The sequence below is a fragment of the Staurois parvus genome, unplaced genomic scaffold, assembly GCF_062004578.1.
Source record: "Staurois parvus isolate SC_StPar_1 unplaced genomic scaffold, SC_StPar_1.0 ptg000031l, whole genome shotgun sequence".
NCBI lineage: Eukaryota > Metazoa > Chordata > Amphibia > Anura > Ranidae > Staurois > Staurois parvus.
Window position 1 is genome coordinate 103,948 of NW_028317827.1, and position 21,428 is coordinate 125,375.

A 21,428-nucleotide genomic window follows, 5' to 3' on the forward strand; every position below is an offset into this window, starting at 1 on the left:
AATCAGGTATTAGCTCATATCTTTTAAAATAAATGTCCTGGTCTACCCACTTCTGCACCACCAGGAGGCCCTCTGTAATCCTATCCATTTTGTAGTGCTGACGTTTAGTCATGCCTCTACCCTCATGCCAGAAATAAAAATCTAAGAATGCTCTATAAGCAGGTTCAGGAAATGCAGGTGACTATTTTCAGACACTGCATAAGAGCTCTGGGTGGTGCTGGAGGGGGATAATTAAGCTAAGTAACCTTCATGATTATTTTAAAGCAGCCATACTGCTTCACTTCTGCTCCTATTTAAGCTCAATCTTACCCACAGTATGCATTAATGCATTTCTCACTACCAATTTTGTTACAGTTACGCTAGACAATTACTGATATAACTCCTATATTTTGGAGCTCCATTTATGTTAAAGTGTACTGTATATATTTCCATTTTTTTATTTTGGAATGAGTAGGGAAGGGTTAAAACCCTTGTCAAGTTATTTTTGCTGTGTGTGTCTTGTCCCTTTGCTTACTGGTCACAGAGACACAATAATAAATGAGAAAAAATCTCACTAAAATTTCAAGGGAATTTCCACTCTTAGACAATTGTCTCCAGAACAACTTTGTCCCATTGCAAATTCCCCCCTCACCTATTGATTTGGTGGCAACTGTCATTAGCTACACAGAATATAACTGGATACTAACATTTATAGGTAAATTTGATCCAGGGAATATCTGATTGCCTCTCGGGGGATCAGGAAGGATTTTTTTTCCCATGCAGGAGCAAATTGGATCATGCTTTACTGGGTTTTTTTTTTGCCTTCCTCTGTATCAACTGTGGGTGTAGGATTATAACTTTTTTTTTTTAATGGTTGAACTGGATGGACTTTTTTGTCTTTTTTCAGCCAGACTAACTATGTAACTGTCTTATCAAATTTAGATTTGCCACAAATTTCTGTCTCGGTGATGGTCACTAAGACACATACAGAGGGTGAATGTATCTAGTGGTGACACAGTGATAAAAGCCTAAAAGTACGAAAACAGTGAAAGTGCCACGTCAATATTCATAGAGTACTTTCTGCACACTGTGAACTCTGGTGTTGCGCTTTCACTGCTTTTCTTACATTTTTGGACTTCTTCCTGAACCCACCATTGGGTATTGTTTTAATTTATGTGAACAGCCTCAACAAAAACTTGACAGGGGTTCTAACCTGACCATATTGCATATGCCCAAAAGTAAAAAAATGGTTTCTCTATACATAAACTCTAAAACATTTTTCATTAAAACTGGCTAGGGCATTATAAAAAAGCATGAAAACCTAAAAACCTATATCTGATTTTATTCTACTTCCTACCTCTTTCTCTTTGTCTTCTATCAGAATTCAGTTCATTAGCTATCACTGCAGTTGACCAGTGAACAAAAAGCAAGCCCCTTTTGGTGGCCAATAGTTCAACCACAGCTGCAGAAGTACGTATGACTGTAATCCGCTCAGTAGCTTTTCCTCCTCTTGACAGTTTTTTTCCTTATTTGGTTCTTAGGTAGTGTAACAAAATTACTACCAAATCCTGGGAATTTCCCAGCCTCACAAACTAGTTATTACAATTTAAATTTATTTTTGTGTTTAAGGGAACTACATACAATGCAACAAAAGAGGAATAAATGCTAACAGTACATAGAAATGCTTATACATGCATATTTCAGCTTGTATAAGATTACCATTTAACAAAAACAATATCAGCTTCAAGGAATTTCCTTCTTGAAGGACTTAACAATTTTAACAAATGAATTCAAAATACTGTGACATCATTCAACAGACATAAAACCTGTTACTATGTTAAGTCACCATAAGATCATTACTATATGGGTTTTTTTTCGAAATTGAACAATTTAACATTATAAAGACTTTTACAAAATGTTTTCGATTTCTCAGATTCTCAAAGTTAAGTACATACATTTCATGTTTCAATCAAATACTATGTGTTCAGGCAGATACAATCAGTTACTTTCAAAAATATAGGAAGAACCCATATGATGATGAAAACAATGCACCTAATTTATTTAATATTAAAATAAAATAATAATTACATAAATATTTATTTATTAACACTTCTTAAACAAAAATATTTAAAATAGAAAGTTAGATCCTTCTCCTCTCCATATTGGAAAATGTCCACTTTCTGTCCCAGGGTCAAGATGTGAGGGGAAATCTTTCCAAAAGGGATACAGGAAAGATTACACCATCTGCCAGATTTTTGTATATCAAAAACAAATTTTGAGATTGATTTACTAAAAGCAAATCTGCTGTTCCCTTTGCAAGAGAATTTTTCCCAGAGCACAGTGAATGTGGTGAAATTTCACTTTGCAAGGGAACTACATCACTGACCTAATATCCAAGTACCGCCCAGCACGCACACTCCGCTCCTCACAAGACCTCCTTCTCTCTAGTTCCCTGGTCTCCTCCTCCCATGCCCGCCTCCAGGACTTCTCCAGGGTGTCACCCATCCTCTGGAACTCCCTGCCCCAACCCATCAGATTATCACATACTCTCCTCTCCTTTAGGCGCACCCTGAAAACCCATCTCTTCAGGGAAGCCTACCCCACCCCCTGCTAACTTGCTGACCTCCTCCACTCTTCCTACCACTCCATCCCCCACAGCTATCTCCTCCTGTGCCACCATCCCCTCCCTCCTAGATTGTAAGCTCGAAAAAGCAGGGCCCTCAATCCCCTCATGTTTTGCATTGTATTGGTATTGTTCTGTCACATGTTCTGTCCCCCTTTGTAATGTACAGCGCTGAGCGAACTATTGGCGCTTTATAAATAATGTATAATAATAATAATGCCCAATCACGTGGAAGGAAAATAAAAAAAACAGCATTTTTGTTTGCAGATGATTGGATGATGAAAGTCAGCAAATTTTCACCTCATTCTTGGGAAGATTCCCTTGCAAGGTGATACTTCCCTTGCTAAGTGAACAGTCTATTTGCCTTTAGTAAATCAACCCCATGAAGTTCCACTTTATTATGTGTATGTTTTTTTGCTCATTAAATTGTATTGATGTCAAAGACAAGATAAAAAAAATAAAATGACCACAAATCTTTGAATAAATATTTTAACTGTGCTAATTGATATTAAAATGTAGTCAGCTATTTTTATTTTAGTCGACTTGTGCACCTGCTTGTGGTCCCTTGCTAAGTTTATTTTGAAAGCACTTACCTCACTTTGCAAATGCTGAGCCTCTTTAGCTGTGACATAGGTTGGAGTTTCAAAGTCCAGCATAGCTTTTCCTTTCTCTTTTTCATATTTCTCTTTGTATTTAACCTGTTGTGGAATACATTAAATATGTCATTTTTTATCAGCATTCAGTTGAGCCTAAGATATAGATTAGACTTGATCAAAAACATTAAATATTTGAATGGACCTCTATCACATTTCAACAGAAGAGAGGGGAAGATGACAAGTACACAGAGATCCATGATAAAAAAAAGTAAGTAAATAACTAAAGGATTAAAAGATACTAGAGAAAAAAAACTAGTAACAATAACAAAGTAACAAAATTATTTTTTTATTGAATTATATATTACTCCTTAGAATGGAAATATGGGTTTAAATTTTAATTTGCCTCTGCTGTTGACTTACATTCATTATAGTTGGCCAATGTCAACCAATAATGTTTCAGCTGTTATCTTTTTCTTTTCCAGGATTGCAAATAAATTAAATGTCATGTCATTAACCATCTTAATTATAATCAATAACGGTTGCAGTGAAATATAAGTTCAAAATACACAAATGTCCAACATATAAGTCCCCCAAAAATTCTCAAAATTTCTCTATACACCCTGATGATATCTTCTTTTAATCCACCAATTCTCAATGTTCCTCAAACCGATACATCTTCCACTCTTAGTACCTCAAAATAAATAAACTGTACATAGTGCATTATCCTTATAATAACGCAAATACTGGGGAGGTGCACACATCAAAGTGTTAAAAAACAAGTGCCCCCAGTGATCATATATACAGTTGTGTTCAAAATAATAGCAATGTGTTGATAAAAGTGAATAAAGCTCAAAAGCCTTCTAACAGCTTTTGTTTCCATACACACAAATGCAATGGGAACACTACACATTATATTCCAAATGAAAACATGAAGAAAAATATATCAAATTCGTGTTGTTCCTCTAAAAAACTGAAGAAAAGTGAATATTAGACTGTTCAAAAAAATAGCAGTGTTTGTATTCTTCTTTACAAACTCAAACATTCACTATATAAACTGAAAAATGTGTGAAGATTTTTCTTTCCTTTGAATCACTTAATGAATATTTAGTTGTATAAGCACTGTTTCTGAGAACTGCTGTACATCTGTGTTGCATGGAGTCCACCAACTTCTGGCACCTGTGAACAGGTATAGTAGCCCAGGATGGTTGGACTACATTTCACAGTTCTTCTCTATTTCTTGGTTTTGCCTCAGAAACTGCATTTTTGATGTCACCCCACAAGTTTTCTATTGGATGAAGATCCGGGGATTGCGCTGGCCACTCCATAACGTCAATCTTGTTTGTCTGGAACCAATATGTTGCACGTTTACTGGTGTGTTTGGGGTCGTTGTCTTGTTGGAACACCCATTTCAAGGGCATTTCCTCTTCAGCATAAGGCAGCATGACCTCTTCAAGTATTCTGATGTATTCAAACTGATCCATGATCCCTGGTATGCGATAAATAGGCCCAACACCGTAGTATGAGAAACATCCCCATATCATGATGCTTGCGCAACCATGCTTCACTGTCTTCACAGTGTACTGTGGCTTGAATTTAGTGTTTGGGGGTCGTCTGACAAACTGTCTCCAGTCACTAGACCCAAAAATAACAGTCTTACTTTCATCAGTCCACAAAATGTTGCGCCATTTCTCTTTAGGCCAGTCAATGTGCTCTTTGGCAAATTGTAGCCTCTTCAGCACATGTCTTTTTTTTCAACAGTGGGACTTTGCGGGAGCTTCTTGCAGATAGCTTGGCTTCACATAGGCGTCTTCTAATTGTAACAGTACTCACAGGTAACTTTACACCTTCTTTGATCTTCCTGGAGCTGATTGTTGGCTGAGTCCTTGCCATTTTGGCTATTCTTCTATCCATTCGAATGGTAGTTTTTCGCTTTCTTCCATGTCTCTCAGGTTTTGGTTGCCATTTTAAAGCATTTGCGATCATTTTAGCTGAAAGCCTATCATTTTCTGCACTTCTTTATATGTTTCCTCCTCTCCAATCAACTTTTTAATCAAGGTATGCTGTTCTTCTGAACAATGTCTAGAATGACCCATTTACTTCAGAATTTCAGAGAGAAATGCACTGTAACCAGCATGTACAACATTGGCTGCCTTCCTTCCTTAAATAAGGGCAATAATTGCCACCTGTTTTTCAAAGAATGAATTACCTCACTAATAGAACTCCACACTGCTATTATTTGAACATGCCCCTTTCAATTAGTGATTCAATTACACAGGATCAGCAGCATGCATGTCATGACTGTTGGGTCTGTTGGATTTCTATTACTCTACTACACCTGCTAGTAAATTATTTGCCATGTAGAAATATAATTTCTACCAAAAACAGTGATTGATCAGGTTAGTGATGTCTGACTGCTATTATTTTGAACACAACTGTACATCCAGTGACTGTAATTCCTACCCTTACCCAGAGTAGGTAAAAACTTGCTTAGGTGATCAGCAATCCTTCATACACTGTGAAACAGTGCCACACCACACATGAACTTGTGATCATACAGTGCAATATCCAAATAGTGTTAATCTGGTAAGGTACATTAGTTGACAGTGAAGACTTAAATCAGGCAGGCTCTTAAGCTCCAGGCTCCTGCTATCAGACGTCAGACGTTGCCGGAGGTGTCTCAGTGGCCATTTTGGTTGAGGTCCGGACTGACAATAGGAAATCGTGAGCTCAAAGGATATTTTACTGCTGCAATTACTCTGCAAGTTGTGTAAGCACTTTTAATAAAGTTTCAGCAATTTATTAAGAAGTTTATTTATTTTGAGGTACTAAAAGTGAAAGAGGATGTATCGGTTTGAGGAACATTGAGAATTGGTGGATTAAAAGAAGATAACATCAGGGTATATGGAGAAATTTTCTTTTCCTTTATATTTTTTCCACTGGAGCTATTAGGCATTCTCAATATAGCTCTGTGCAATATCATTAGTGTTCATCCATTCTATTACTCATCTATGACACAGTTTATCTTTATTGTTTGCATTTTTAGGTTGGAAAAAACAGACACTATACCACTAATACAAATAGGAAAATATCTTTACCATTTTTGAAATTATGTTTGAAATTTTTAAAATGTATTTGTCTAGGTGACGGTTGTCAATGGGGCAGAAAGTGATGGGAAATACAAGATTTTACAATTGTCACCTAAACAGAAGTAGTGAATAAATCTTGAAATTAAGACAGTTGTTTCAGTGACAACTAAAATTAAAATTTCCCTTAGTTTGAAGAATTTCTCTTTACTTCCTGTTGTATCTCCAGAACAATGACTAAAAGGAAATCTCCCCAATTAAAACAGACAGCAAAACATAAAATCTGAATATAATTTCAGCAATTTATTATTCTATCCAAAGTAAAGCAAAGATTGGTTGTGTATATACATTAAAGTAGAAGTACGGGCTAGCTCCCACCCCTTTTCTAACAGCTATACTAACTACCCTGTGGAAGGAAGATGCATCAAGTTACCAATTCTCAGAGCGCTGCGGTCCAGTCATGTGGTCCCTCCAGTGATTGGCTTCAGGGAAGAGGAGAGAGCCCTGACAATGCATGGAATGCCTGGGTGTTGACTTTAGCCATGGGCTAGCTGTGGGGCATCCATTGTTGGCTGTACCTCCTCTCCCCTGAAGCCGGCATCAGGAAGCTGATCACGTGACCAGACCAGAGAGCCCTGAGAATAAGTAAGTGTAAACATCTTAATTAGCATAGCATTTTTAAGCTTAGTTAGTTCTAGTTCAGACTTCTACTTTAACTATTGTAGTCAGTGGTAAAACTCCCAACTTTACTTTTCATTACTATGCAATAATTTAGAGAAGACCTGTAGCTGACACCACCCATAGGTATTCGAGCTTTGCCTGTCCAAAACTTTCAGCACAATTTAACTGTACAATATTGAAGAAGGCTGCAGGTATGTTGAGACACCTCTAAGTGACAGGTTGACAGTTTATTTGTAAAATTTGTACATTTTACATAAGTAATGAAAAAAATATATAAAATAGTTTAGAGGACTGTAAAAATTTCAGTATGAAAATAAACTAACCAAAACCATTATAGTTTTACTTCAATATGACTTGCCCCACTGGAACATAACTTTTAGCCTATAGCAAATATTAAAGTTCTCATTGTAGATAAATATTTTTAAGTATACTAAGTAAAGGTATTCTTAAGCAGAAGATGTCGAACACAAGTGTCAGCATCTATCAAATATTCTTGTAAACAAGCAACTCAGATAACATTCAGCTAAAGTCTGATCTGTTCACGGTTTCAGGACATTAAAATAAAATCCTTTAGACATGATTGGGTATTTAAGATGAACATGAAGTATAAAAATGACTTCTCTAGTACATCAGACTCTTAAGGTTTGCATGGCTTAAAAGAAAATTCATAAAAAGAAATACAGTATAAGCAATAATTAAAAATTACACTCAACTTACTATGCTCTGTAGTTCTGTTGCCTCCTTTACATGAACTTGTTCAAGTGTATCAGGCACCACTTGGTAGTGACCCTTATTCTTCTCAAATTCCTTCTTGTACTGGTACTGAAGGAAAGTGTCAAAAACTGCCTCAAATGTAGTCTAGTAATTACCCTACATGCTACTGGATACCAAGATTATTTGAATGAATTGAACTTTAAAGTAACTTTAAAATCAAATACATCTATAATTAAAAATATATAATTATGATACTGTACTATTAATATCCTTTAGAATTCAGCCAAATCCGAGCAATATTATGGCATATTAAATTATAATTAGCTGGCTGAATCCTATCAAAGTTAAAACCAATGTATAATTTATCATTTATAATTATTAATTAATATTGTTTGCATACATATGTATATATATTTTATGTAATTTTCATATATTGTCAGTTATTATGATTATTAAATAAAAGTTGAACTTAAGAGATAATTTTGATATCCTTGGTTTTCTTTTTAAACAACATTTCAGGATATACATGAGCACTTCAAATGCCATGATAAAAAGCCACATATTATAAAGCAAAAAGATAGGTTATTTAAAAAAGCTGAACTGCTAATGATTAAAAATTAGGTCAAAATGTTTATTTATAAAACCATTAATACGATGATGTAAAATGTTTTATTGTATTAAAATGTAAATTATTCAAAATGTGTTAGAGTTTTACTGGGATGGATAAGATTTAAAATAAAAAAGGTTAGAAAACTATTTTTATTAGGAGTTATGTTTAATACTTTTTTAAAAGATATTATATATGAGCAACTAAATTAATGACAATAATGAGCTAGTGGTTAAATAGAAAAAGGATAACTACCAATTGATGCCCAAGAGGAAAGTAGAGAAATCAGTGTAAGTTATTATAGACAATGGAAGTGAGTGTTGAAATTATTATGAACAGTATTATGTTTTGTTAGCTTACATCACTGGCTAGCTTGCTTGTGCCGGTAATGTGCTGCATATTGAGAGATTCCGCCATGTCAGTAACCGGTTTGTGAAGCTTCTTAAGATCTGCCTTATATTTCACCTGCAGCACAAAGAAAAATATGCACAATATGTTATTTAAAGGAAAAGGGGAAAAAATGGGGAACAGGCAGGATTTTCAATAAAAAAAGACATACTGGGGTTGATTTCATGAAACTGGAAAGTGCAAAATCTGGTGCAGCTTCCAGGTTTTTTGGCTACCATGCACAGCTGCACCATATTTTGCACTCTCCAGTTTTAGTAAATTAACTCTACCATCTCATCTGCATTATAGTTTCTTACATGCTGTCCGCACTGTACAATAAGCTGTGCACACGCAGCTCGGTGTACAGTTTTGGCAGGTCCGAGATAAATTAACTCCTCTGCATGCACTTGAGTGACGTCATCTCGGCCCAGCCAATGAAAATGGCTGGAGATCAGCAAACCAGAATCAGACTAACTGAAGATGTCAGCAAATGGCAGGGAGCTCTGGGACACCACAGCGCTTGAGAGAAGGTAAACATAGTTTTGCTTTAACATATACTAAAGTGTGTTTCTTAGCAAAACAGAAAAAAACAAATCAGTCATTTCTACAATACCTGCATATGTTCCCATGTTTAGTCTCTTTAAAAATGCTGCCGATACAGAAAAATAATTGCTGATCCAGTGAGCTCCTAACTTCCTGCGTAAGCTGATATCACTGCTGTGCAGGAAACAGTGCTGTCAGCCCTGCCTACAAAATACCCCCATTTATGTTATGCAGATAAGGAGAAAGGAAGGTATTATATAGTCCATACAAAAATAATGGTGCAGGGTTGACTGGGAGAGAAGGGGGGGGGATAGATGGCGCCCTTGCAGTCCAGCAGGTAAGACTGACAGTGCTGCTTGGGATTCCAATGCAGTATTGGCAGTGTGTTGTCAGTTGATACAGAAAGCTAGGTGTTCACTGGATTTCAAAAGGTATTTTTCTGTACTTGCAGTGTTCTGCAAGTCCCATAGAAGATGGCAAATAAGAATGTATTGCAAAGATGTACCAGACATTTTTTTATTTTGCCCTGACATACACTTTAATATTCGTATAAATAGTAAAACTTTTACCTCGCTAGCAAGAGTGTTTGCTTCTTTCAAGGTTTCATAAATTTTGGCTTCCTTGAGATCATATTGTGGTTTCTTTCCTTTGTCTTTTGAAAACTGTTCCCTGTATTTTATCTGAAAAAAATAAACAATAATTAAAACACAATTCAGTGGAATCATATTATTAATGGAAATTCCCACAAAACGGATCGCTAAGCAGACTGGAACTCCTAAAACAGATAATGTGCATAAACAACAAATTTCACATAAAATTTTAAGTTATTTTATAAGGTATTACTTTAAATTTTTTTACTTCATACATGCTTCAAAGCCTTATCCCAATTTTACAGAATAAACTATGTCAATTATATGCATTTTTCTATTTTTTCTTGGTTACTTTTTAAAGATATAGCAACTCTCAAAGATTCCACTTTTTTAACCAATTTGTAGCACATAGGTTGCCATGATATAAATTGACGTATTTATAAATTGACATAATTTTTTTGGACAAGACTGCAATTGTTGTGCAGAGACCATGCACAAATGAAACAATATTCAGATCCTAATATGTAACAGACAAAATTACCACAGGAGGCATTTAAGCAAAAAGGGCCATGGAATACATATAGCAACTATTCAGTAGATAAAAATAGCTGCAAAACTCTAAGGTCTAGAGTGTGTTTTGGCACCTCTTTTCATAAATGTCCCCCAGGTGTATCTCCACAAGAATATAGCATTCACAGTTGCATAACATGCATATCTTACATTACTAGTGAGATCATTAGCTTTCTTAAGTGTCCTCATGATGGGGGTGTCATAAGATGCTGCTCCATGTCCCCACAGCTTTCCTTTGGCATACTCAGCCTAAAATTGGCAGCAAAGGTTCAGATTAGTAATGTTTGCTAGGCTTACACAATACTCATGAAACTCTTAGACCAACTGTGACTAGTATACCAACTCTGTATGTAAAAAAGAAAACAAGGGATTAGGTTCCAGAGAGTATTTCAAATTGTACAAACAGCTCCACTATGTTATTTGTAACTGTTTTTTTCTTATAATTGTTGGATCTTATATACTGAATGCAAATGTATTGTGGACTGAGCCAACACTTTACTGATCAGCAATAATTTACCAGCCATCCGCGGCAATAGAGGCTTAAACGCTACTCTACAGCAACCTCAACTCTTAAGCCCAGCACACACAATCAGAAATCTGTGCAGAAAATACTGCTTTTGAAGAAATCTTATGATAGTCTGATTGTTAGTACACAGCTTTCATCTGAAATTATTTGAAGGGACAAGCATGAAAATTTTTCTCGTATGATACCAGATCGTACGAGTTTTGTCTAAACAGTAAAGTTTTTGTCCGAAAATACAATATAAATCCATTACATCATTTCTGAATTTCCTTCCTGTTGTACAAGAATTTTCATAACTTTAGTAACTGCTTCACTTTTGATATGAGACTAGCATGCAAAAAAAAAACGGATGATCATTCGTCCAATATACTCATCGTTTATATGGGGATTACAAATACATCAGACATGAACACCAATTTAAAATGTATATCTAGTCATAGCAGTTTTTTTTATTTTGGATAGAGTAGGAAGAGGCCACCAGAAAAGATAGTGAGGAAAAATATTCCCAATGGAGACACAGACAGTAATAAAAGGCTGCTACAAAAGGGTGCAGATATAACCTCCCCTCCAAAAGAAAATCCAATACAAAAATTCTTAAACCTAGAATATTGCAGGTACCGACTAATGCTGTGGTGAATAATTACATATGAAGGGATTTGTTATAAAAAGCTTTATGGCTGTTTTTTTTTTTTTCTATTTAAATATTTATTAATTTTTCAAAGTAGGAAAATAAAATTAACAATACAAATTCTTTTACGTTCTCATAAAAACAAACATTCACCATATTTTCCCTTATATTCTCCCATCTACCCTTCTAATAAATAACCTCCTTTTCCCTTCCCCCCCCGCTCCCCCCTATTTTCCATCCTGCACTTCTCATCCTCCTCCTAAGAGAAGAGAAAAAAGACTAGAAAAGTATTCTTCTTTATAAAAGTCACCTCTTCATCATTTTACCTTTGATCTAAACTCTTCCCATTTTTTCCATTTCACGTAATATGTCCCCAACCTATCCTCCTGCATATAGAATAATTTCTCCATCCTACCAATCTGATCCACTCTATCTATCCATCTTTTGGGGCCTCTACTTTATGCCAAAACTTGGGAATCAGACTTTTAGCAGCATTTAAAAAGTACCATATACCTGTTTCTTTATATTTATTAACTGATAATTCTGTACTATGTAAAAGGCAGATTCCAGGGTCTAGACTAACATCTATTTCCGTGATCATCCTGATCTGATGTACTACTTTCTTCCAGAATACTTGTATTTTTGGACATTCCCACCATATGTGATACATCGTGCCTATCTCTCCACACCCCCGCCAACACCAAGGGGATTTCTCCCCACTCATCTTGTGTTCTATACTCGGTGTAATATACCACCTTATCAAACATTTGTAATTTGTTTCCACCTCACGCATTCTTATATTCTCGTGAATCAATCTATATATTTTGTTTTTCTGTTTAACCTCCTCTATCTCCACCCCCAGATCTCTTTCCCATTTTTCTATATACATTAGTTTTTTTACTGTATCTAACTCAGTGAGAATTTTATATATTTTAGCCGTGCCATGTTTCCAATCTTCCCATGATTCCAACAGCCTCTCAAACAAATTCCAATCTTTTTTAGATCTCAAGGGCTTAGGAAGATTCCCAACGAAATATTTTAATTGATTATACCTCCATATATCTATCTTAGTAAAAAATTTTCCCTCTTCCTTTTCCAAATCCTTAAGTGATCTCAATTCTACTCCCTTCATTATATCTCTCAACTGGGCATCCTCCTTCTTAATCCATTTTCCTGAGATTTCCTCTCTACCTGGTGGAAAAAACTCTGACTTCCTCAATGACATTAAAAATGAGTTAAAATCCCACTTCATCTGCTTGTGCATTTTATCCCACACTCTTAAAACATTTAAAGTATACACACTCGTGCTCTCTTTTAAACCTCTATACTGTGTTGGCACCCATATACTCTTACTTAAACTATTACCACTAAGTGAATTTTCGATTGTAACCCAACTTTTCCCTTTTAAATTATGTGTCCAATCAAATATTCTAGCTAAAATTACTGCTTTATAGTATCTTTTAAAATCTGGCACTCCCAAACCATCTTTTTCTTTATTTCTACTTAGCACTTCATAGGATACCCTGGGTTTTTTATTTCTCCAAATATATCTTGTTACCATCTTTTTAATTATCTTAAAATATACCTCCGGAAGTTTGATAGGGACCATTTGGAATTTATATAGGATTTTGGGGACTATTACCATTTTTATTTAATTTATAAGTCCTATCCAGGACGGATTTCCTCCTCCTAATCTCTGTAATTCCTCTCTGATCTCATTTAACAATGATATATAATTTGATTTATACAGGTTTTTATATGAAGAAGTGTGTTTTACCCCTAAATATTTTAATTCTCTCTCTTTCCACACAAAGGGAAACTCCCTTTGTATCTCCTCTTTTTTGTTATTTGGAAGATTTATATTTAATATCTCTGTTTTAGTGGGGTTGATTTTTAGATTTGACAACTCTCCATATTTCTTCAATGTCCTCATTAAATTAAGGAGCGTTATCCTAGGATTTCCAACATAAAACAATAAATCATCCACAAATGCAGCCACCTTATGTTCTGTATTTCCTGTGCATATTCCCTTTATATCTGAGTTCTTCCTTACTGTTGACAACAGTGGTTCCAAGGACAAAACATACAACAATGGGGACAATGGGCAACCCTGTCTTGTGCCATTTGTCATCCCAAAAGACTCTGACATCCCCCCATTTACCATAACCACTGCAGAGGGCCCATTGTACAACTTTCCTATCCATGCTCTCATTCTAGCTCCCACTCCCAAGACCTCCAATGTATCCATCATAAACCCCCAATTAACTCTATCAAATGCCTTCCCCGCATCGACTAAAAGCACCACCACCGGAGTCTTCCCCTTTCTACTTTTCTGGATAAGCAGCAATGATCTCAACCCATTATCTCTGCCCTCTCTCCCTTGAACAAATCCCACCTGATCTCCATGTATCCACTCGGGCATTAAATCTTTCAACCTATTTGCTAAAATCTTTGCATATAACTTCATATCTGTGTTTAATAACGATATTGGTCTATAGTTTGAGCACTGGGAGGCATCTTTTCCTTCCTTGTGAATAAGGACCATCTGAGCCTCCAGGGATTCCCGTGGCATTTCCATCTCTCCCCCCAAGGCATTAAAGTAGGACTTCAATTTAGGTATTAACAATTCACTGTATTATTTTAGTATCTAACAGTGTATCCATCTGGCCCTGGACTTTTACCCGTCATGCAGCTTTTTAATGCTATCTTTATTTCTTCATATGTAATTTCAGAATCTAGGGAATTCAGAAGTTTTTCATTTAATTTTGGTAAACCTGAGTTTTTTAAGTATAACCTTCTTTTTTAAATAATTGCTGTTCCATCCCTATTTATAGAATCATATGAGGCAATATTATATAGTTTACTATAATAATCCTTAAACACCTTCGCAATATCTTTAGTCGAGTGAACCAGTTCTCCATTGTGGTTTTTTATTTTATCTATATAATTCCTATTCTTCTTTTTCCTCAAAGCTCTCATCAAAAAGTTTCCTGGTCTATCCCCCCATCTATATCTTTCACATGTCACTTTATTAAAAACTCTTCTCCTCTTCCATCATATTCTCTAATTCTTCTCTCTTTTTTCTTACTTTCTGCATTATCTCTTTTGCTATATTATTTTTATGCAACTGTTCAAACTCAGCTAATTCCCTTAGGAGCATAATCATTTTCTCCCTCCTTTCTCTTTTCCTACTTGCCCCAATTGCGATAAGGATTCCTTTTATATACACCTTATGGGCCTCCCACACTGTAGCCACCGACACATCTCCCGTTTCATTTTCTTCGAAATATCTCCTAATCTCCTCTCCAATCTTCCGCTCCGTTTCCTGATCCAGAAGAAGTGCCTCATTCAACCTCCATACCGAACCTCCTAGCGGCCTCCTTCCCCATCCTATTTTCACTACAACAGGAGCGTGGTCCGAGAAGGACATTACCTCTATTGTTACTTTAACCAGAGAGTCAATTAATCGGTAATCTATCAATACGTAATCCAACCTAGAATACGTCTCATGAGCCCTTGAGAAGAAGGAATAATCTCTATCTTTCATGTGCATGATTCTCCAACTGTCCACTAATTGATATTCTCTTATCACTTTCCTCAATAATCTCAGGGACTTACTCCCCTCCCTTTATACAGAAGAAGTTGTATCCATTTGTGGATCCATACATACATTAAAATCTCCAGCTACTATCAAATATCCCTTTCTGAAATCCATCAATCTTTTTAAAACTCCTTTCAAGAATATCTCTGGCTTCTTATTTGGGCAGTAGATGTTAGCAACTGTGCATTCAATGTCTTTTAACTTTTAGGAATAAGAACCTCCCATCAGGATCGGTCTTTCTATCCTCCAACTCAAACCTAATATTTTTTGCAAATCCTATGGCTACCCCCTTTGCTCTCTTGATTGTGGAATCATCATAATACCATGATGGATAGTATCTGGAGTTCAACCTAACATTTGACTCTATTTCAAAATGCATTTCCTGCAAGAAAACCACTGAAGCTGTTCTATGCTGCAATTCCTTAAATAATTTAAACCTTTTCCCTGGACAATTCAACCCGTTTACATTGTAAGTTATAAACTGTATATCTTCCATCTTCCTTTTTACTTTCTCTCTACCTTCTCCTCTTCCCTCTCTACCCCTATTACTCCTTTCTTCCCACAGAATGTCAATCTTAATACCCTCCTCCTCCCCCTCCCACTCATCACCCTTCCCTTTTTTAGGCTTGTAATTTGCCTATAAATCTTTTGAGGGTACAAAACCCACCATAGATTTACCACCTTGGGGTTAAACTCTACCCATGAACGGCATCCCCTACTTCCCACCACCTTAGATACCCCAGGTCTATCTAATAGATTCAATATGGTTCCAACAAGTCTTAAGACCCAAAAGGAGCTACCTCATAAGGAAAAGAGGAGAGGGAGGGAAAACAAAAAACCATCTCCATCCCCCCTACCCTCCCTCCCCTATCTCCTTCTTCTAACTAACTGCCAATCTTCCTTTCCTCTAGCTTCACAATCTCCTTCTTCATCCTCCCAACCAGGAATCTCTATAATTTGTAAATCAAGTCTGTCACAGAAGTCTCTTAAGTCCTCAGGGAATCTCAAATAAGCTGTAACTCCATTCTTCCATCCGATTAAACACTCCGGAATACCCCATCTATAGTGCACATTCTGTTTTTTCATCTGCTCTAACAGGGATTTCAAAGATCTTCTTCTCCATAATGTTTCCGATGTTAAATCTGCAAAAATCTGTATGTCCGTTTCTCCATATTTAACAATTGATCTTCCCTTAATCTTTCTTCATATCTCTTCTTTATCTCCCAGCTTTTGGAATTGGACAATTATATCCCTCGGTTTCCCTTTTCCACTTCCTTGTTGAATCTTTCCTATTCTAACAACACCTTCCAGGTTAACCAATTCTGTTTCTGGTCTGTCTCCACTCCGGACCCCACCACTCTCAGGTAGGTCCCCGGTTCACAACTCTGCAGACATCTGGGCAGTGTAGTGGTCTCGGAGAGCACTTGCTCCGTGCTCTCCTACGCCGCCAGGGCTAGGCTCCGCCCAACCACCTGTATGGCTTGTTGAATATCAGTATAAAATAACTAAATCTTCCCAACCTTTTCAGCCAAGGAAGCTGTCCATATGACTCGAATCATTGATTGGATTAAGCACGCAGCCTTTACAAGATGTGTAGGTCTGGGCAAAACATGGTCTCACTATTGCTACAAACTTTACCATGGCAATATTCTACGCTTCCTCCTTCCATTAAGCTGCACCCACTAATTGGTACTACTATTACACTACTTTCAGAATTGAACTGTATTTCTCCCTCCTCCACTGGACCTTATGTTATGATTCTGGTTATTGGCTCTATGGGTTTCTCTCCAGGGTCTTCCTACCCATGATTTTGGCCTTTTCTAGCTACCAACCACTTTTGGCTCAAAAATTTCATGACTGCAGACCGGTGGAAATTCATTTTAGAAATGCAAGCCATGATAACCCCACCGCTGAATTCCTGGCACTCTTTCCAGATCAAACATTATCTTTCTACCATCAAACCCTAGACTGTCCACAAGAAACTGTGTTCTGCTTGAGAACCAGTGTGCTGATGTTTCTCCCTTGTAGCAGGCACTCTCGCGCTCACATAACCTCATTTCACGTCCAGGTGAAGGGTATGTACCGCCTTTCCTTAGTAAATGGGAACATGATCTGTCTCACTCTCACAGACAAACAAAGGGATCATGTCTGTCATGTTGGAGTTGTAAGAGGATACATGGGTCATTACTTAACATTTTTTGGGACTGCCTGATAATTTACCAGATAATTTTGGGAGAACAAAAATTAGTGTTTAAACTAATTGACATCCAAATTGAGAACCAATCTGAGGCATTTTTGCTGCATCTAGGTCCCATATTCAGGAGCCACTGTAAAAAGTCACTCTTGGTTCACTTAGTGAACACAGCCAGGGTCTATATACCACAAAATTGTATCTCTGTGGTGAATGAAATTCAACAGATGCAGGCACGTACAGCTTCTCTAAAAAGGAAAGAGGAGCAGCATTGAAAGACATGGTTTCTTCTAGGACTACCACTCCTATATGTTTCAATAGTATACCTGTTCCTCAGTTTCTTGTACTCAGTGGGTTTCACACAGACCTGATGTTGAGGAGTGGTGACCACACACTTCCATTTGTGCATTTTCACCTTTCCCTTCTCCATAATACCCTTCCTACTCCCTTTTTCATTTCCCCCCCAAAACTCTTCTCTCTTTTTTTCTCCTGTTTCCAATTTACAACTTTGGATGGGTGTTGGTGTTTGGTTGTCTTGTCTCCCTAGTTTCCTGTTGCAATCTTTTTTTTGCCTTTTTTTTTGTATAATGAAAGCATTGAAAGTTTTTATCCCTCATATGTACTCCAATTCCAGAATAACAATTAGAGCAAACTGAAGTTAAGAAGTTTATCCTGTACTTTGGTACAACTTGTGTTGTATTGTGTGAGGCGTTTCTGCAAGGATGTGTATTCTTTCCTGTATGTGGAGACGTTTCAAGTTCCTGATATCTTATGCTTCAGATGTGTATTATGTGACTGTGTTTTTTAATTATATATTTTATTAAATCCTTCAACAAAGCTGAAAAGATTAGCCAAAATCATATTTAAAGTGATGCATTTCCTTTTTTCGTGCACTATCGTGCACTATTCTATTGTGATAATCCACACGAATCATAAAATGAACTTTATACATAGAGACATTTTCATGTTCTAAATAAATTATTGTGGATCCACAACATATGGCCTGCATGCATTGTGGACTGCAAGCTGATTATACTGGGCTTGCTACGTATTTACCCACGGTTTGAATATACTTTAGATCAGGGGTGTACCTACAGGGGTTACAATTGCAACCCTGACCCAATACTTCAGGGGATCCATGCGGCTCTCCTGTAAACCTGGATAGTAGGGGTGGTGGGGGCAGCATTTAGAGAAACCAATTCCTTCTGCAGCTGCTGAAAGCCTGATTCTCCTCCTCTCTCTCCCGCAGGCATTCAGTGGCTTCAGGAGGAAAGTGGAGGGCATTGGTTCCTCTACATACATCCAGCCCCTGCCACCCATCCTATCCAGGTCCCACTGCCCCCGGGCCCGTGTGCTGTCCTGACCCCCCACCCCCAGCGCTGCCAGGTTCTCCCCTCCTGTCTCTCCCAGTGGCTGATGCAGGGGGATACTTTCAAAATGGAGAGCAGGGAAGAGGCTGGTAAATATGTAATTTCTTGACCCCCTTCCTTTTCTGAATGGACAGTCAGTGATCAGTACTATGCTTCAGTTTGTGGATGAACAGGAATCTCTGTACAGAACTATTGCTGTCCATTCATTCTGTGCTGCTGATGTTGCAGAGAAGCAGATTGAGGTGTCCTCAATCTCCTTTCTCTGTCCCAAAGATATTTACATAGTTAGTCTGGCTGAAAAAAGACAAAAGTCCATCTAGTTCAATCATAAAAAAAAGTTATAATCCTATACCCACAGTTGATCCAGAGGAAGGCAAAAAAACCCAGCAAAGCATAATCCAATTTTCTCCTGCAGGGGAAAAAATTCCTCCCTGATCCCTTGAGAGGCAATCGGATATTCCCTGGATCAACTTACCTATAAATGTTAGTGTCCAGTTATATTATGTGTATCTAGGAAAGAATCCAGACCTTTTTTTTAGCCAATTTACTGAACTGGCCAGAACCAACTCTTTAGGGAGTCTATTCCACATTTTCACAGCTCTTACTGTGAAGAAACCTTTCCGTATGTGGAGATTAAATCTCTTTTCTTCCAGACTTAAAGAGTGCCCCCTTCCCCTCAGGGTGAATAACTACACCGAATTCACTATATGAACCACTGATGTATTTATACATGTTGATCATATCGCCCCTTAACCTCCCTAGCGGTATTCCCGAGTGTAGCTCAGGGTAGAGTTTCAGTACCAAAAGCGGTAACCCCAAGCTACACTCAGGCTTACCATGCAGCGTTGCACAGGGATTCCCTGCAGCGCTTAGCTTGTCCTTCGCTCCCGCGATGCGTCCCCTGCAGCGTCCCCAGCTATCTCCTCCAGCCGATGCCGGCATCTGGCTTCCGTGTTCTGGTCCCTGTGACTTCGGGACGTACGGCCGCCGAAACGGGCGGCAAATTTGAACATTTTAAAAAATGACATTTTTTTTAAAACGATTATTTCATAGCAAAACATTGCTGTTTCAAACCATTTCACATACATTTTGTCCCTACTGCTTTGTCCTGTGCCCTGCCTGCATTTTGACTGTTCTTTCTGCCTGGAAACTTAGAAAAGTCCATGGCGTCCAAAAAGCGTCCCTTTATGTCACAATCGGTTTTAGACCAGCTAGAGAACAGAGATAGTAAATCAGAACCACTTGCAGAATTGAATGATAATGATTCGTGGGGAAATTTGTCATCAGACACTAAAAACGATTCTGCGACTTTGCTCAGTGATGTGCGAACTTGGCGCTATATTTCAAAGTTCAGTGTTCTTGGTTTGATTATATTATTGAATTAAATTTAATATTATTATATTATTATTTTTTATGAGTATTTATTAAATTATAATTTATGATTTCTTGTTTCAAGTTTTATCATATCCGGAATGTTTACTAGACTCTTGTTCGTACAGATTTCAGTGAGTTATTCCTAAATTACAGGCCTACAATAAAAAAACGACATATTTCCATGTAAAAAAAGGTACCGCTTTCAGCACCAAAAATTTGAAATAATCATACCGCCAGGGAGGTTAATCTCCTCTTCTCAATAGAGAATAAATTAAATTCCTTTAATCTTTCCTCATAGCTGAGCTCCTCCATGCCTCTTATCAGTTTGGTTGCCGTTCTCTGCATTTTCTCCAGTTCTCCAATGTTCTTTTTGTGAATTGGTGCCCAAAACTGAACGCATATTCCAGATGAGGTCTTACTAATGATTTGTACTGGGGTAATATGATATCTCTCTCTCTGGAGTCTATACCTCTTTTAATACAAGAGAGGATTTTGCTCGCTTTAGAAAACGCAGCTTGGCATTGCATGCCATTTTTAGGCTTATGAACCAGAACCCCCAGAGCCTTCTCCACCATTGATTCCCCCAATTGTACTCCCCCTAGTATGTATGATGCATGCATATTCTTAGCCCCCAAGTACATAACCTTACATTTATCAACATTAAACCTCATTTGCCCCATAGTTGCCCAATTACACAGAGCATTGAGGTCGGCTTATAAATTAGATACATCCTGTAAGGACGTTATTCCACTGCACAGCTTGGTGTCATCTGCAAAGACTGAAATGGGATTTATAATCCCAGAACTTATTTTGTTTATAAATATGTTAAAAAGTAAGGATCCCAACACTGAACCTTGGGGTACACCACTGACAACCCTAGACCATTCAGAGTATGAATCATTAATCAGTACTCTCTGAATTTGGTCTTTTAGCCAGTTTTCTATCAATTTACAGATTTTTCCAAGCTTGTAGGCTTTACTTTACTCATTAGCCGTGTGTGGGGAACTGTGTCAAACGCTTTTGCAAAATCCAAGTATACCATGTCCACCGCCACCCCTCTGTCCAAGGTTTTGCTCACCTCCACATAAAAAGAAATCAGATTTGTTTGACAACTTCTGTCTTTCATGAATCTATGCTGTCTGTTGCTTAAAATATTTTTTTCCAGCAAAAACTCCATGTGGTCTTTTTTTAAACTCTCCAGTATCTTCCCAACTATAGAAAAGATGAAACATCAGAGGTCCGTTTAGACTCCTGATATTTCACCTAAGCTCACTATGTGGTTCCTAAAAAATGAAATTATAAAATAAAATTGTAAAAAATAAAAAGTAAAATAGCAAAAAAAAAAAAACCCCAAAATTAAAAAACTAC

General features: G+C 37.2%; 1 protein-coding gene across 27 annotated transcripts in view; it reads right to left on the reverse strand.

Moving 5' to 3' along the window:
• NEB (nebulin) overlaps positions 1 to 21,428 on the reverse strand; it is a 257,274-nt gene that overhangs the window by 24,698 nt on the left and 211,148 nt on the right. For 21 of the 27 annotated variants that reach the window (XM_089659275.1, XM_089659269.1, XM_089659283.1 and 18 more), the window contains 5 exons: positions 10,524 to 10,622; positions 9,783 to 9,893; positions 8,644 to 8,748; positions 7,680 to 7,784; positions 3,196 to 3,300 (listed from right to left, as the gene is read on the reverse strand). In XM_089659275.1, coding sequence (XP_089515401.1) covers positions 3,196 to 3,300; positions 7,680 to 7,784; positions 8,644 to 8,748; positions 9,783 to 9,893; positions 10,524 to 10,622 — 525 coding nt within the window. The remainder of the gene's footprint in view (positions 1 to 3,195; positions 3,301 to 7,679; positions 7,785 to 8,643; positions 8,749 to 9,782; positions 9,894 to 10,523; positions 10,623 to 21,428) is intronic. The other 6 variants (XM_089659448.1, XM_089659440.1, XM_089659316.1 and 3 more) reach the window with 2 other exon arrangements.